This window comes from Cynoglossus semilaevis, chromosome 1 (genome assembly GCF_000523025.1).
Source record: "Cynoglossus semilaevis isolate Cse_v1.0 chromosome 1, Cse_v1.0, whole genome shotgun sequence".
NCBI classification, from domain to species: domain Eukaryota; kingdom Metazoa; phylum Chordata; class Actinopteri; order Pleuronectiformes; family Cynoglossidae; genus Cynoglossus; species Cynoglossus semilaevis.
In genome coordinates this window covers 24,007,464-24,025,166 of record NC_024307.1, presented here as the reverse complement: position 1 = coordinate 24,025,166, position 17,703 = coordinate 24,007,464, and the positions used below count along the sequence as shown (strand labels likewise).

The window sequence follows — 17,703 nt, the reverse complement described above, 5'->3', positions numbered from 1 at the left end:
TACACTCCTCATCAATGTGTGCCAAACATGACTTATCTGAGATCAATAAACCCTTACGCCCATTTTTGGTATTCAGGGTGAGGATGAGTGAGATTAGACTCTTACTATGACATCCTAAGTATAATTTCAGCAAGATATGGCAACCCTTCATTGCACAATTTCTCAAACATACTTTTGAGCGAACAAGTATGCCATTACTACTACTGAAAACCACATAATTATCTATGTTTATTTTAAGTCTGCTTTTTTCCTTCTTTTTTTGTGCTTTTTCCTTGCTCTTCTGTAGGTATATGCTGTAACATTTTCAAATGTGAAAACCAATAAATAAAGTGCAAAAACATTTAGTTGAAACATATTTATGACAATATGATAAGATAATACAAATATGTAAACAAACCATCTAAATTCCTTTTACAGTCATTTTGTCAAAACTGTGATGTTTTCTGGTAGAGAGCAGTCATTAGCACACTGGGTGGTATGACAATGCCTCCTCCTCTTTTTTCTACTTCAGCAAAAAGGCTTCAACGAAAGGTTGTCAGACAAGAATACACACCCAGTGTCTCTGTGTGTGTGAGACAGAGGGATAGAGAAAGAGAGAGAGAGAGAGAGAGAGAGAGAGCACATGAGAATCACTGTTCACTGGGGAAATTGAAGAGTGGAATACACAAAACCAGCAGTAAGAAACCACATGAAGGGGTTAGGAAACGTTTGGACAAAGCCCTACTGCACTGCCCTCACTTTATAACCATTGTATCAAATGCCAGAGTGAGACTAAAGGTTTTTCAATGCACACTTTCCACAATAGTGTTGGTCCTTAGTAATAACTCAGAATTGATATAACTAAAATTACTGGTGACCACTATCTTCTTTAGACTTTATATTATTTTCTATGAACGTTATATATCTTTTACAACTTGTTGATTAAAAAGATCTCAACGGTGAAAAAAATAGTACAGACGTGTTGAAAATTACCAGGGAAATTTACATGGTGATGTCAGCATTAATACCACAGGAACATAAATAGTTTACTTGCATGTCTAAGTCTGAGTGGAAACATTTTGACCAAACATCTGCCACACAAGCAGTTCCTGAGTTTCTATATATTTGTTGATCTATTTTTGATTTTACATCACCTGGGGCTTTTTCAGGCGTTAAACATGCAGGCTGCAAATCTCCAAATTATAGCCTAAACACACAGAAAATAGTTATAAGTAGGCAAAAAGTAGTTGAAGCAACGTAAAGTAAGCCAACAAAGTAAAAGAGAGAGTAAAAAAATGCTATAAGATATCTGAAAAATGAAACAGTGATTCACTAAAACAATATTGAGCTAAATGCTAACTCAAAGTTAGCCCAGAATTTAATTTAGCATTCATAAAAATGAGGCAACATGAAGTTTATTTATTCCATAATAATACAATTAATTGATTTTGACATTAAGAAAAAAACCCAAAAAACCCAAAACAAAACCAAAACGAACATACATACTACTATGGGAGCCCATTTCTGCTATTTAAGGAAAAATAATATATTTTTAAATTCAGAATAATAGCTAACATTTTGCGGCGTATGATGTATGAAAATCACACCCGGAAATAGTGCGTTGTGCCAGTGTTTGTGACAGAGGGACAGGGTGAGAGAGAGAGACAGCGAGAGAGCGAGAGAGAGAGAGAGAGAGAGGGAGAGAGAGAGAGAGAGAGCCTCAGTCCGACAGTTGTCAGGGGAAGAACAAGTATCATATACAACAGTAGCTGCATTTCCTGTTGATTGGAAATATCGACGCAACTTCATTGTAAGGGATTTTATTTTTTAATACCAGTGAAACCCGTATTTTTTTATAAAATGGCAACAACGATACCAACATCCCGGGGCTTTACTCATAAGCGGTAACTGTTGTAGGTCCTCCGCTGCGGCAGGAATTTCAATTATACTGTAAGTGAACGACTCACAGGATTTATGAGTCAGGCAGTTAACGCGGAGACCAACACGATTTTTACAATTTAAAAATTGTCGATTTCTTTTTATTGCTGCTGCTTCCTTTGTACTTCACGACAAATACATTCTCCAGAGAGTCTCGGAAGTGTGGTGTGGAAGATGACAGTCAAATTGGACTTCGAGGAGTGTCTGAAAGACTCCCCCCGTTTCAGGTACGTTTCACTAACTCACGCTTACACTGTTTAATTGTTTTGGTAAACTATGTATGCCTGTAGCATTAGCACTAACTAAAGTTTTTAAATGAGAAGACTTAAAATGGATACATATGTTTCCACTCGTTAAGTTTCTATGTCCTATGACTATGACAGTCTGTGAGACCTAGGTTCCCCTAGGTCGAGCTATGTCACGTCTCTGTAGATACTGAGGTAAAAAAAAAAAGAGTTAGGCCTGCAGGGCTGAAAACACTGATCTGATGTCTGATAAGGTCTAAAGTGAACCTTGTTTACACCTGGGAAAATTCAATATAGGCTTAAATTACACTTTATGTACAGGACAACGTAACAACTGTCACATGTTAACAAGTTTAATTAAAGATGATTTAAAAACCAGCGACTCTTGATCCAAAGTTCATTCATCTGGATTGTAAAACAGTATGCTTGATATTGAATGTCAGCCATCATTTACAGTGACTCTTTCTCAAAAACAGATTTAGTATATGGGGTAATCAGAAGGGAAGTGTCACTACAGGGGTTTTGCAAGCGACTTAAGAGAGGTTGGCAGATCTGAGGTGTGTCCTGTGTTTTTGTTTTTGGCATTCAGCCCTGAGGCACAGTGACTGCAAATTTTAAGTCTCCAACTATCCAGCTTTCCATCTCCTTGTCTCACTGCCCGTATTGAATTTACAAGATTTGCACTGTGGTGGAAAGTTCTGTAGCGGTTGCAGGCAGCAGCAAGGTCTCTTGTCAAATAGGGAATAAGGAGGGAAAGAAGGAAGGAAGGAAGGAAGGAGGAGGGAAGGATCTGCAAAAATAGTGTGGAGGGTGCAAGGGATAAAAGGGTAAAAGAAGAAAGAAGGAAGGATATAGAGATGTAAAAGTCTAGTCACAGCTCAGCGTCATTCAAAAGTGCTGCCTTCTGTTGTTAGTCACAGCGTAATTGACAACAGGAAGTGAGGCGAGATTTGCAGAGGTGGTGATGGAGGAGATACAGGAAGTGTGTTTTCTGCAGGGGTGAAACCACGACGGAAACTTCAGCTGTGGTTCGCTCTGTCTGCACAAGACTTCATCTTCAACTATTCTGACAAGAGTTTCCCTGATCCCTCAAATAATCAACAATCATAAACAGCTGTCATTAGTATAATAACTGAGTAGCTGTTGATCATTTGACTGACTACTGAGTCCACGTCACCACTGCCACCAGATTGTGTGAAAGCTAAAGTGGAAAGAAAATCGTATTTCATCATCGGTGGTCACCTTCAGTTCTTTATTTATTCTTCCTTTCTTCCTCCTCTTTGCAACCTTCCCTCCTTTGCTCCTCATTTTTTCATAATTTAAAAGGTCCTGACCTCTGGACGTTTCGTACACCATCGCCAAGCTAACAAACAGAATAACGTGACTCTGTTCAGACCTAAGTCTGGCCTCTGTTCTCTCCCTCAGTCTCATTCTTGCGCTTTCTCTTGCATTCTCTCTATCTGTGTGTCTCTGTACTGTTGGTGGAAGGCAGCGGAAACCACAAAGTTGAGCTGCTGGTTCAAGTAGAGACGCACAGACACCAGAAACACAAATTCTGGCTCTAAACTCGACTGAAGACGCTGTCTGCTCTTGTGAAGGAAAATTCCTACATTGAAAAAGCAAAGCCTGACCAGTGACTGTGGAAATGAGGACAGAAAGTTTGTCTCAACGGGGTGATAGTCTCGTCTTTACGCAACAATGCTTAGTTCATATTTTAAGATGCATTTGAAACTTCATTAATTACATAAATAGCTGCATTCTAACACTGAGTCAGTGTGGCCCACAGACGAGCATTAAAACAAAGCACTGAAATAAATCATGACGACATAATAAAGGGAATGCAGTAATGAAGTCAAATAAATGGTCAGTGCTGCAAAAAGTTGAGCTAGGTTTTATTTTTCTTGCTATGGTAGTACTTTTGCAGTATTTGTGGTGAAACATAATATATACAACTTGGAACAGTGCTAAATACTAAATAAGAAAAGAGCCAAGGGTGGTCCTGGATGTATATTCTCCAGGGGGGGTTGCAGCTTTCTCTTTTATTATGATAAGTGCAGAAACAGCAGGGAGTTGGAGAATAAATTAAATAATAAGTGGCAACCTCTGGTGCAGATTCAATCTAATCTGGTTTTCATGTATTGTATAAAAATGAGAAAAATAATGCTCTTGCAAAACATTTCATTTTATATTTTTACTTCAAAAATTGACTAATGTCAACTAATTTGGGAGGAACTCAATATTTTAATTTCATTCATTCAGTGAATTTGTACCATAAAAGTTTGCTAGAAATTCCATTTCTGTTCTGATTTTTCCGACCCTGACTCAAACATTAATAACTAATCATTTCACCCTTGTTTTGTTTTTATTGTTCTCTGTTTGATAAAATACAGATATTTTCCCATTTTTCAAGGATGTCCTGTGTATGAGGCTCCATGATAACAAAATTACAAAAAGTCACATGACACAACAAAGCAATACATTGCAATATAACTTTACTGCTTCATTTAAGGCTTTACTAAATTGCATTGGATCAGCTATTACACAGTTCACCATTGTTCTTTCAATACATGGAATTCCATGCGTGTCTGTGCATTTCACATCTCCTTTTGACATTGAGGTCAACGCTGTGGTTTTGTGTCTGTTTCAGGGCTAACATTGAAGAAGTCCAAAACAATGTGAGCGAACTGGAGGTACGATTAGAGAAGGTAAGCCTCGTCACTCGTACTAACACCTACATTACATTGGTCTGGGCCTCTGGGAAAAACAATTTGCAGGGAGCAATTGTGATCACATATCTTTTAGGCTAACCGAAGACTGAACCACAGTGCCACTCACAGCCAGCAGAGGCTTCGTCACAAAAAATTACAGTATTTCCAATTAAACTCAGGGCTTAGGTGCTAGTGGCACTCACGTTCATGGCACAATTTGAATTTTGTCACACCATTTCACAAAAGTTGAGTATTAAATTTAGATAAATATTTCAGTATTTTGTCCAGAGCGTATCCTGACTTTCTAAAGCAGGAGATTAGGGAGGGAGGGATTTCACCTGAAATCAAGCAGGAAGTAGCAGCAGGTGCTGTTTCCCTATTGAATTGTCCTTCCACTTCTGCTTCTTTGGCATATTTAACCATATTCCCCCCTCATGCCTTTGTATCTACACGTGTCACAGTTTCACATCAGTTCAACTGGGAGATTATATGTTTCAGGTTTCAGGTGCTAGGTAAATAATCATGAATTTAACTGCTTTGTATCTATCTATGTTTCTATCTATCCCACCGTCCACTTCTCCCTGAGACCAAAATATACAAAGGGTTTGAGAGACTTTGGGAGAAACAAAGCTTGTGCTTTTACTGCAACTTTCACTGCAAAGTGTTCTGCAGCAGTGTGATTAAAGTGTGGTGGCATTTGAAAAAAAAAAAACTGGAGGAACCAGGTTCCAGCACCTGAGGGCAACTGTGGCTCTCGCCTGCGTAACTGCCTTCAGCAGAACTGTGATTCAGCAGCAACTTCATTGTTTGTCAACTGACGCTTAAATCTCCTTAGAACTTATTCCTAATAGCACAGAATGAACCGTAAACTTTTAAAAGTCAGTTTCCATCTGCTAGCTCTCACAATAACCACCATATGTCAGAGTTGTATAGTGTTTTAAACCCCAGTAATAATATCTGTTTATGTATCTGTAAAATATTTTAATACAGTTTGAAAAACTCTTTTGAGGATTGTCAAAATGTTTTCTGATATAACTCCGTATATGTACTCTTTATCTTAATGAAGTACTTCAGCTGCACCTACCTGTTTCTGAGTGTATTTGTGTTCTGCAGCTGGTGAAACAATGCCAGGCCATGCTGGAGGCAGGCAGAGTCTACTGCCAGACCAGCAAGAGCTTTGTCAACGGCCTCCGAGAGCTGGGCCACCAGTGCTGTGGAGACAAGATGATGGAGGTGAGAGGAACGCACTGGACGTGTCACCATTTCCTGTCACCATTAGTTATTTTTTTACTTTGACTTTGACTCATCTAACCTGTGAATTCACCTCTGACTAAATTAGAATTTTTCAAACGCTGTATGAACTCAGACTTGAAACCATGAGGACTTTAGTTAAACCTCAAACGTTTATCAGGTGAATTTAGATACCAGTCCAGAACATTTTTGATTTGTTTTAAACTGAGCCATTAGCTGTGGCTTGTGGAGAGTGAGGACTGAACACGGTGTCTAAATACTGAGAACTCTGGACTAGTAGCCCAACAATCAGGACATAGGGTTGGACTCAGAATCTAAGACTGAATAAAGTGACCGTAATTAGAACACAGAAAACTGGACAGCAACACTGACTAATGAAGTTTAGGGCCCACCGTGTTACTGCATACTTCTTGTGTTGTCCTAGTGATCTGGACTGAGTCTAATCTGAGCTTTGTGTCCTGCAGGAATGTTTACATAAATTTTCCACAAAGCTGTCAGATATCTTGGACTCTCAGGGGGTGAGTACTGAATGTGTGCTCCCTGGCTCTGCTCAGGCTCCGGTTCTGTCACGGCTCTTATCAGCTGCATTATGTAGCAGTCAACAATGTTGCAAGAGTCTGTTTGATAGGACATCATAGTTGACATTTCATACTTATCTGTGCTCACTGCTGGAGATTTGTCTCTGTGTCTCTGTTAGGAAGTGATCGAGACCACGCAGAAGTCAGTGAAAACCAAGCTGCAGACCTTTGTCAAAGAGTGAGTGAAGCTGTTCCTGTTTGCTGTCTTTTCAGTTTCTCCATTCTCACACTTCACTTTCTCTTTGGTTTCTACTCTCATTCCTGGGCTATGATTGAGGAGACCAGATCAGAGACCAACTGTGTGGCAGCATCTAATGATGGTCATTAACCTGCACATGTCTGAGTCTGAGTCTGGTGCCAAGTCTCTTGTGTGGAAGTCTTTGATTGAGTCCAAGTCAGTTAAAAAAGCCAGGACTAAGTCTCTATCACTACTACTGAGTCAAGTTCCCAGTCCAAGTTAGGTCCTAGTCAAGATTGATTCATTCTTATGTTAAGTTATTATTATTATTTATGTCAGGGTTTGCACTGCATCGTTTTTCTATATCATTAAGAACTGGAATCCACATTTAATTTATTATCAAACTCAGATTTAAACGTTTGCACAAAGTCTGACTTTAAATAATGTTTTAAATGTTTGACTGACACTGAAATCTTTATGACCAATCCAAAATGATTTAAATCTTTTTGTTGCAATAAAAAGCAGCTGTATTTCATAACTTTAGTCATGCATGGTACTACAGTATACACCATGTAAGAGAAAAGAAGAGAATATATTGATTCATTGTGGATGTGCAGTGTTGGTATAGGACATGAATAAATGGTTTGGTACCAAGCCTGGTTTCAGGTTTAGGCTTTGTCCTGAATTCATTAATTCTGAAATCAAGTTAATTTGGAATTGACAGCATATCTTCTCGTCCATCAGGGATGTCCGTCATTTCAAAGACGTGCGAAAGGAGTTTGAGCGCAGCAGCGAAACGCTGGAGGGGGCGCTGGCCAAAAACGCTCAGGCTCCACGCGGGAAGCAACATGAAGTGGAGGAGGCCAATAACGCTCTGCTGAACGCACGCAGGATCTTTAGGTCTGAGGCCTTGGACTACGTCCTGGAGGTGAGTTTTTCTACTTTATCTTTTACTCTAAATAAGGTCAAAGTCCCGGGAGACTAAACAGTGGATCAAGAATCAGGAAATGTGTGGATAAAATCTACACCAGCAGCACAGTGACCACAGCTGTGCTTTCCTCTGCTTTGAATTATACACATTTAGCCTCAGGTTATTTTTTTTCCCCAGTATTTGTGGTAGTTTCATTTTCTCCACAGTAAACTGTTCTCAGAGTTTCTGATTCCAGCAACATGGCGTTTGTGAAACAACTGCTGTCTTTTGTTACAGATAAATGTGATCGAGGCCAAGAAGAAGACAGACATTCTGATGGCAGTGAGTTCACCTCAACCTACTATTTTGTTTTTGTTGTTTATCTTGAGCATGTCTGGTTGAAAGATTTAAAACAAATCCTTTTGTGTCAGATGTTGTCTTTAATGGAGACCCAAGCCCAGTTTTTCCAACAAGGCCACACGTCACTGTCAGAACTGGAGGAGTATCGACAAAAACTGAATGAAGAGGTATGTGTGTCAGTTTAAGATGGATTGGACCGGGAATCTCGACGACTAGATTTGGTTTTACACTTCAGTCACTACGACTTAAGCAGTGGGGACTTAACTAAAGTTCACATCTGAAACCTGGGTAACATTGTATTTGAATCTGACTTGAACTTGAGCTTGGCTTGGACGTAAGACTGCACTAAAACATAAAACTAAACCTAAAACTGGGACTTATATAAGACCTTGAGCCCTCAGGACTCAACTAAGACTCAGACTAGGATGGGATTTGTAGAGATCAAATGAAACTCCAGTTGGACTAAGACTTGAAAGACTGGAAACTCGTTGCACTAGACTTAGACCTGCATGGGACCAATTGACTCAGACTTGGGCACTGAGCGTTGAGGATTCACACTCGTACTTCAGGCACTATGGGCTTTACTGAAAGTGACCTGACTCCCTCAGATTGTGTGTCAAGTTTTAGTGACTCAATAATGGATTGAACTTCCTCATGCCTCATACTGGAAGAACTGGAGACTCAGATTTGTAGAACTGGGGACTTGAACCACGAGTTAGTGAATCTAAATTTGGACTTGAAGCCGAGTGGACTCAAGTACATGATTCAAACATGAACACTTAGGGCTTAACTGGGACTAGGAGCACTTGGGACTTGACACTGTCTCCATACTTTTGCATCATTCTGTTAGGGTGGGGCCAATGGGGATCTGCTGACATCAGGTTTGTCATCGTGACAGGAAATAGTGAACAACAACAGGAAATATTTCACATATCTGTTTGTGTGAGTGTGTTTACTCTGTCGTCCCAAGGCTGGAATACACAGTTTTCAATTAGACTGCACTAAAACATAAAACTAAACCCCTAAGTCAATTTTGAACCCCCAGAGTAGTGTAAACACCATCAGGACAAACTTTCACTGCACTAATTTGGAACAGGAAGTAAACGGCGTGAACCTTCATTGACAGAGTGAATCCACTTGACACTGGAGGAAAACAGACCAAACAAAAGAAATACAGAAACCGTTCAACACTTCCAAAATGTAAACTAAAGGGAAGCCTCAACTTGACATTAGATATCTCTAAATCTTTGGTGCCTTGACACCAAACTGCTCAGCCATTAATGGTGCATAAAGTATAGCTTTTTAAAGTGGTTTGTATCGACATCCTGAAGAAATACATCGCACGAGTTACAGTATTATGAGTAGGGCAATAAAAAATGTTTGAAAATCAATATTAATGTCTGGAGAATGGCTAACTCTCTGTTTCATTCCTTTTAACAGCACACTCAGTTTGTCCTCAACTCAGCCAGAGAGAAGAGGGACATGGAGCAAAGACACGCTGCAATTAAGAAAAAGGTAACATAAAATTTAACGGGCAAAAAAGCCACCCGTCTGGGTTAATGTCATGGATATAAAGTCGTTAAACCTTAGAAATAAAAACCTTCTACTGGACCTGAATTAATTGAATTTCTGGTGATTCCTGGTTTCAGGATGTGTCTTACGACGACTCCATTATGGACTTTAACGCTGACGCAGCCAGTGGCATTGCCATGGAAGGATATCTCTACAAGAGAGCCAGTAACGCCTTCAAGACTTGGAGCAGGTTAGAATTTACCTTCGAGCGATGCGCTGCATCACTTTTCATGAATTTCCTGCACTAGTCATGTACATTTGGTTTCTCTTTCAGGCGTTGGTTTTCAATTCAGAAAAATCAGCTGGTGTATCAGAAGAAATACCGGGTATGGGTTTTCTGAAGTATTCTGATTATATAGTACATGAAAGAGGAACTAAAGTAAACACACATGTGCCTGGTGCTACATTTGTGATGGTCTCTGTCTCCCAGGAGCAGCCCACAGTTGTGGTGGAGGACTTGCGTCTCTGCACAGTCAAACCCAGCAGTGAAAATGAGAGACGGTTCTGCTTTGAAGTGGTCTCGCCATCAAAGTGAGTGAAAGCATGGATGGAGATCAGACCCACCCAAAAGGGGCTGGTCTGAATGTAATAATTTTTCCAACTAAGAAATAATAGAATAAATGTGTGTGTGTTTAGGTGCTGTTTGTTGCAGGCTGACTCAGACCGACAGCAGCAGGCCTGGATGAGTGCCGTCCAAAACAGCATCGCCTCAGCTTTTCAGGAGAGAAGAGATGATTCGCACAGTCCTGTGAGAAAACACACCAACACGCCAGAGCACACGGAGCAATGTCCTTTAAATTTCAGACAAAGCTCTAAAAGTTCACCTGATGGTGCTTTTCAATTTCCACATAAATAACAAGATATTTGCATAAGAAAGAACAAGTTGGACTTGGGTTTCTTAGTAAACATACACCCCAAAAGTTTGCTGATGAAAAAAAAAGAATGGTCGAAGATAGTTTGAAGGTTGACTAAAAACGAAGCAGAAATATCTTTAACTTCAATTTGCTCACTAAAAATGTGCTAAAAATGTAGTAAGACAGTTCAACATTACTTAAAAGGCCTAGAAAATAATTAATAATTAGACGGTTTGGTAAAATAACCTCAAATAACAGTATTTAGTTAATTCAACAGATGGCTAAAGGTTAGCATAAAAAATAGCTAGAACTACCCATAATGTAAGAAAGCCCATTTAGGGAAAGCATAACAAAAACAGCAAATTCACATTAGCCATAAAATAATAACCAAAAGTAACAAATGGTTAAATGTAAGGTAGAAATGTACAGAAAGAGCTCAGTGTTGTGGCTTTGATAGACCAAATAAATGGCTTCACTAATTTAGTTTCACTAAAGGTTCCAGCATTAAATGTTGGGGATCACGCCATTTGTTCCACAGTGTAACTTAAAGTTAGCTCAGGGATAGCTAAGATACATCTGTGACATTTGCCCTGGGATGGAGACACAACACCTCATTCTTGTTCGTGTGTGTGGTTACCAGAGACAGCGCTGCAGCTCAATGTCAGCAACTTTAGGAGGCGGTGGGGGAGGAGGAGGTGGAGGCGCAGATCAGGAGAATGATGGCTGCAAGGCACTGGAGGACATCCAGTCCATCGCTGGAAACCAGCAGTGCTGCGACTGTGGAGAATCCGGTCCTGACTGGGCCTCCATCAACCTGGGCATCACGCTGTGCATCGTCTGTTCGGGTATACACAGGTTAGTGTGTCACACACACATAAACACACACACATACACTCAAAGAGCCTGCTCTTTAATGCTTGTCCTGTCTAACAGGAGCCTGGGAGTCCATTTCTCTAAGGTGCGCTCCCTCACTCTGGACTCCTGGGAGCCCGAGCTCATTAAGGTAATTTAACAGCTTCACAACCTCATTACTGTTTTATTGCACAAATGGACCAATTAGCAGTGAAACATGTCCTTCTTCTTTTTCTCTCCAGTTAATGTGTGAATTAGGAAACACAGTGATCAACAGGATCTACGAGGCTCGCATCGACGAGATCACCATCAAGAAGCCACATCCTTCCAGTCCCAGGTATAAATAACCACCACCTTCTAATGAGCAGACACTAAAGGGACATTCATTGAATTCTATGCGTCCAAGTCAGTTTGTCCAGACAGTGGCAGTTAAGGCACTTTCACAATAGATCAATTGTCTAGTTTGCAGATTTGGACATCTGCTTGTCCACAGGTTACGCTGACACGTCCACTAATTGTTTTAGTCAAGAGCAAAAGAGGCTAATTTAAATTCATGTTAGCTCATGAACATCCCTAAGAAAAAGCATTTCTGAAGAAAATATTTTCAGTGTTCAAACCCTTTTTTGAAATCTCTTGTAATTCGATTCTTTAACTTTGACCTTGAAGTGTTGTGAGCCTTGCCTGCTGAGAAATGCTTCAGTGTCTTTCGTTCAAGCTTTGACTTTTCTTCTTCTCTGTATCTGCGCTCATCTGCATGGAAGATTCTTTTTAACCAACAAAAACAAGACAAAGAAGTTTATAACTGGGTTTTCATAAACTCTTATAAATATAAATTTATAAATATGTATTTATATAAATATAAATACATATTTTAGCAGAAACTATCTAAAATAGTGCAGGGCTGATTGAGATGCTACATGCTTGGCAAAAATGGACAATAACTGAACACTCTACCTCGGTGGTTCTCAAACTGTGGTATTGTAAGTGCTCTCTAGTGGTACGTGGGGAAAATTCATATTTTCACATTTACATTTTCAATTAATACAACATTTAAACATTTCTCCTGTGTGGTGGAAGCTAACAGTGAAGGCCTCTGCTGCTGTATTCTAATGTTGGTCATCATGGTGGTACTCAGAGAGATCAAGGTTTTCTCAGGTGGTACAGTGTAGAAAAAGTTGGAGAACCGCTGCTCTACCTTTACACGCATCTCAAAATGTCATGCTCTACTCTGGCCTACAAACCACTGAAGACTTATTTTCTGACTTCCTCTTCTCTCTCTCTCTCTCTTGTGCGGCAGCAGACAGGAAGTTCTGCAGGTACATGACAAGACTCAGGGCTGAGCTCATGACTGGTGTATCAGGAAATGTGTAGTTTCTGCAGCATAGACTCACCGTTTGCACAATGTTAGAAAGTTTTACATATTGTGCAACCTTGAAATTGAAATTTGCTGTGAAATAAGCTAATCCAATGTTTATTCGACTAGTGGGTCAAAGTAAAAAAGGAAGAATGTTTAGAAGCTTCTGCTCTGCATGTTTTTTTTACCTCCCCCTGAGACAAATGTCTCTGTTTTTCATTGGTGTCCTTCAGAGGAGACAAGGAGTCATGGATTCGATCAAAGTATGTTGAAAAAAAGTTCATACAGAAGCTTCCAGAGACCGGTCGAAACCCACCGGTGAAGCGATCCAGCTTCAAAAGGAACCGTACGGCCACGCAGGAGCGGACAGGACCGCGTCCACCGCTTAAACCCAAACCGTCCCGAGCCACTCTGGCTCGAGGCACAGGTAAATAAAGAGAGAGTCTGAGTCAGGAAGGAAGAAGAGAAAACATGTGGAAGATATTAATAATTGTGTTCACAGAGAAGAAGAAGAAGAACACGAACTACAGGAGAATGAAGTTCTTCTAAAATTCAGATTTTTCTGATAAACCAAGACTCAAGTCTGTTCTCTGTCTTTCTTCAGGCCTGAGCTCAAGTGACCTTTTCCAGAAGAACAATATGAGCAATAACAAAAGTAAGATTGGACACACACCCTCATTTATACACATGTAAACCCAGAGCCACACAGGCATGTACAGAAGAACCAGATCATAACAGTTGTTGTCTGACATTAAAACAACTAATAATAAGACCTTTCATTTACCCTCTGCTCCATCAGATGTAGACGATGAAGAAGATCTGAGTGGTCTTCATCCAGGAGCGCTGCTGTACAGATCTGCAGCCCTGCAGAACTTCCCAGTCATGGCTGATGCGTTGGCTCACGGCGCTGATGTGAACTGGGTCAATGCTGCGGAGGAGTCGAGCACACCGCTCATACAGGCTGTTTCTGCGGTGAGGAAGAAGAAAATGACAGCTTAATACCCTGAGGAATCCAGTCCATTTGATTTTAGCACCACCCGCAGGAGAGGATGGACTTTAGTGGTTTTTTTTGGGATATTACATGTGTCACATTATGTTAAAGAGTCATGGAAAATGTTTTTTTTCCCAGAATGCCTTGGCAGCCTGTGAATTCCTGCTACAGAACGGCGCCAACGTCAACCAGGCAGACGGTAATGGCAGAGGGCCGCTGCACCACGCCACCATCCTGGGCCACACTGGGTAGGATGACCAGGCAGTCATGCAAATCTGTTACAATTTAATGAATTTTTTTTTTATTTTATATTGCCTTTTAAGACGACAATGAAAGCTGCAAACCTGCTACCTGTTATACCAATAGATAATCATAAGAACTAATAATCATAATCATAGTATCTGTTGTATATTCAAAAACTAATAAAGTGGTGTCATGACAATGTCAACCGTAACCCTGTCAACACCTCAACAAATAACAGAAACAAATGGATTCATCTAAGTTGTTTCTGTGTCAACTGGCTCAACTAAAACAAAATAAGACTAATCTTCTGTAAAGTGTTAGTTTGTGTCCATTTTTTATTTGATAAAAAATTATTTATTTAATATAAATCTGAGGTTCCCTTATCTTACAATATGCCTTTTTAAAATGGCGGCCTGAGGACCACATGCGGCCCAGACACAACCTCAAAGTGGCCCAGTCTGTTGTCATCGGAGAAAATGGTAGAGAAACTGAATGAATCACAATTGGCGAGTAAAGATAAATTAGAACAGCCCATCAAAGAAACACTGTTTGTAGCCGAGCAGCATGTCGCCCACAATGCATCACTTCTGTCACCAGTGTGCCCATCTGAAGGCAGAAACATGAAAATATGAATGAAAATCAAATTCAACTGCTGTTGTAATTGGTCATAAGTCACGCTGTGGTTAGACATTAGTTTGTTAAAGAGAGTTGTCACGTGGCAGCGCTCCTCTCCTCATCTCTTATCTTTGCTTGTGCAAACTTTTTATAATAGCACCAGTACTTCTGTGAGTCTAGTCTCTCATGATGTGTACGTGCACAAATCATTCAAGATTTGTGTGGTTGTTATGGTGACCTTTTGGAGTCAGAATTGAAATGGAATTTTTTTTTTAAATCAATGAGTTGCCCCTCCCTTATTTCTTTGTTTTAACAACAGTCATTTAATTCCTAGATTGGTTTGTCTCTTCTTGAAGCGAGGTGCCGACTACAACGCCAAGGATAAGACACAGAAAGACCCCATATCCATCGCCGTGGACAACGCCAACGCTGACATCGTGACTCTGTAAGTGATGGATCAAGAAGTATTTTTTGTAAAAAGAAAAAAACTTAAAGTTCTTTCTTCTTTCTCTCTCTCTCACCTTTTTAGGCTCAGAATTGCCAAAATGAATAAAGAGATGCGGGAGATGGACGGAGCGTTCGGCCAAACAGGTCACTCAGGGAGTCAGGGCTCGGGGGGGATACTGGGAGGAGGTGGGCTGGCCCACACCAGGAAGAGCCTGCAGGCCATAAGGAATCACATCAGTGGCTGGGCTCTGGGAGGGCAGACTGATTAGCAGAGATAAAAGTATTTTTAAAAATCTTTATACATCCTGAAGTATCAGATAAAAAAACAGAAAAATGCCTTCGGTTACGCAGCGTTAAAATTCAGATTTTGGAAATGAGGAGCAGAACAGAGGGTACGACTGAGTCTAAACAAAAACAGACCTAATGAGGAGTAAAGAAGCAAGTAATCATGTGAAACAAAGAGAGAACACTGTGTTTGAAGACTGAAGCGTTTTCCACATGCACTTTGAATTACAGACGCACAACATCATCATCATCGTCATCATCCTGCATACTCTACACAAACAGTGTTGTACTTCAAACAAATAGCAGGATGTGTAAATATACAAAAAAAGTCCTGCAACGGGTCCAGTTTTATGACTTTATAAATGTGGGATATTTCTATAAGCTTTGTGCCGACTTTATCAGATGTTTTTTATGATATTTTATTCCTGTGTTTTCCTTCTCTGAAACGTTAACTGTGCTATTCTGTGAATAGCATTGCAGTCTGTGCTTTTAGAATGTTTTATATTCCAGTGTATGTATTTATATGAATCCAATGGAGTCGATTCCAAAAGCTCATTGCTTCACGTCTGGAGTTTGTTTGCTGTTTTTTGTCATCTGGCTCCTCTCTGAGCTGCACAGTCCATTCTTTCATGATGAGTCATTGAAGTGCATTCAGGTTGGACTCATGAAGGAATGGAAACCAGAGGCTCTGTGTCTGCTTCAAACCACTGCTGGTCAGTTTCTGACGTGCTGCGTTTGTGTGTGTTTCTTTGTCGCGTGCCTGTGCTCTCTCCCTGCTGAGACCTCCGGCTTCACTCAACTGCTCGTGCAGTGCGCCATCTACTGAAAACTAAAAGGTAAAAGTGCATGTGCATGCCCTGAAAATGTCATTGTTTTGTTTATTTGCATGCTTCTTGCTACAGCTGAATAACATACATTTGATTTAAATCTAGGTAGATTTAACTCCGTAATACATGGCATTCTGTTGTTACTGAATTTTTGAAACTTAAAGGTCCAGTGTGTACATTTTGGTGACATCTAGTGGTTAAGCTATGGTAACTTCGTCACTCCAGAAAAGACTTGGTGTTTCTTGAAAATGTTGTTTTTGAAAACATTGGTAGAACATCAGTGTTCTGATTCTGGTGTGTTCTGTAGGACCTAATCTAAAGCAGTGGTTCCCAAACGTTCTCTCCAGCACCTCCTTCATATCAAACTATTGTTGTTGCGCGACAGTTCCACTGTAATTTGTGGACTATTTATTCGTACTATTATCATTGTCCGAATAAATACAATTATGAAACAGTTAGTACAATATTGGTCCTCACCCCACAAAAGGGACCTGCACCTCACTTTGGTAAACAATGAACAAGAAGAAACGCAGTAAGTTTGGCTGTAAAACACCAAATCTTTTTTCAGTACATTTAAACTTATAAACAATATATTTTTACAATAGTTGCCCAGAAACAAGACCGAATCTTCAGGATGGATGAGGAAATAATTTATCCCTCCATTTGATTTATGGTTAGTCACTAGCATGGAGTGGAAGAGCATTTGAGTGAGCCTCAGAATTGACTGTTAGCTGGAAGAAGCCTGGTTTCAGGCCAAGGCATTGATGCTGCCAATAAACCCCCATGAACGTAACACACTGGACCTTAAACCGACTGTGGGTGTTATTTAAGTCAGGATCCAAAGCTCATGTCTTGTTCTTGTTTTCTGCTGTAGGTGATGAAACGTACCAGGACATCTTCAGAGACTTTTCACACATGGCTTCAAACAACCCAGAGAAGCTCAAACGCCGCAGTGCAGACCCCAAAACCTGAGGAGCTACTGCTGTGGAACACCACATATACACACTTGAGCCTCAATAAACTCAGGAACCACTGCTCACACACAAACATATATACACACACACATACACAGATATCCCCTGGCAACAAGCCACGTGTTCAGTCATAGCTCAGCTGGTGTTGAGTTCACAGACAGAATTACTCACCACACAGTGAACTCTTTGTGCCATCACGTCACAGCAGAACAATTGTGTGGCAGGAAATAACTTTGACAACAGAATCAGGTGACTTCATGCCCAGCAGAGGGCAGTATTCACTCTGCTAAAACCGGTGAATTGAACTTCATTTGACCAAAAACTTGTTTTTTTTCCTACTTTGGCATTTCCGTTGACTTTTTTTACATGGAAATATTGACTATATGCGATTCAAATGCATTTTAATTGCGCCATGAATGTGTTTTTATACATTAAAAAGGTTAAAAATGTTAAGCGCGGCTTGGATCTGTATTTTTGATGAATGTTTGGTACTTGAATCTTGTATGATGGTTAAATAAAACAAAATGAATTATAACGTTTCA

The 17,703-nt window shown here is 40.2% G+C and overlaps 1 protein-coding gene across 1 annotated transcript; it reads left to right on the top strand.

The window, feature by feature from the left end:
- Window positions 1-1,693: 1,693 nt before the first annotated feature.
- On the top strand, window positions 1,694-17,696 carry acap1 (ArfGAP with coiled-coil, ankyrin repeat and PH domains 1). Its single transcript, XM_008321083.3, has 24 exons — window positions 1,694-1,929; window positions 2,066-2,144; window positions 4,810-4,867; window positions 5,984-6,103; window positions 6,586-6,639; window positions 6,819-6,877; window positions 7,622-7,805; window positions 8,085-8,129; window positions 8,219-8,314; window positions 9,588-9,662; window positions 9,797-9,909; window positions 9,994-10,045; window positions 10,150-10,250; window positions 10,356-10,467; window positions 11,214-11,428; window positions 11,507-11,576; window positions 11,668-11,762; window positions 13,013-13,206; window positions 13,384-13,434; window positions 13,579-13,751; window positions 13,909-14,018; window positions 14,963-15,073; window positions 15,158-15,219; window positions 17,062-17,696. The coding sequence occupies exons 2-24, from the start codon at window positions 2,092-2,094 to the stop codon at window positions 17,157-17,159; spliced, it is 2,301 nt and encodes a 766-aa protein (XP_008319305.1). The 5' UTR covers window positions 1,694-1,929; window positions 2,066-2,091; the 3' UTR covers window positions 17,160-17,696.
- The last annotated feature ends 7 nt before the right edge of the window (window positions 17,697-17,703 follow it).

Coding starts and splice junctions, on each gene's coding strand:
- acap1 (XM_008321083.3), top strand. CDS start 2,092: ATGACAGTCAAATTGGACTTCGAGGAGTGTCTGAAAGACTCCCCCCGT. Junction 9,910..9,993: donor GCCTTCAAGACTTGGAGCAG/GTTAGAATTTAC, acceptor TTTCTCTTTCAG/GCGTTGGTTTTCAATTCAGA. Junction 10,251..10,355: donor GAAGTGGTCTCGCCATCAAA/GTGAGTGAAAGC, acceptor GTGTGTGTTTAG/GTGCTGTTTGTTGCAGGCTG.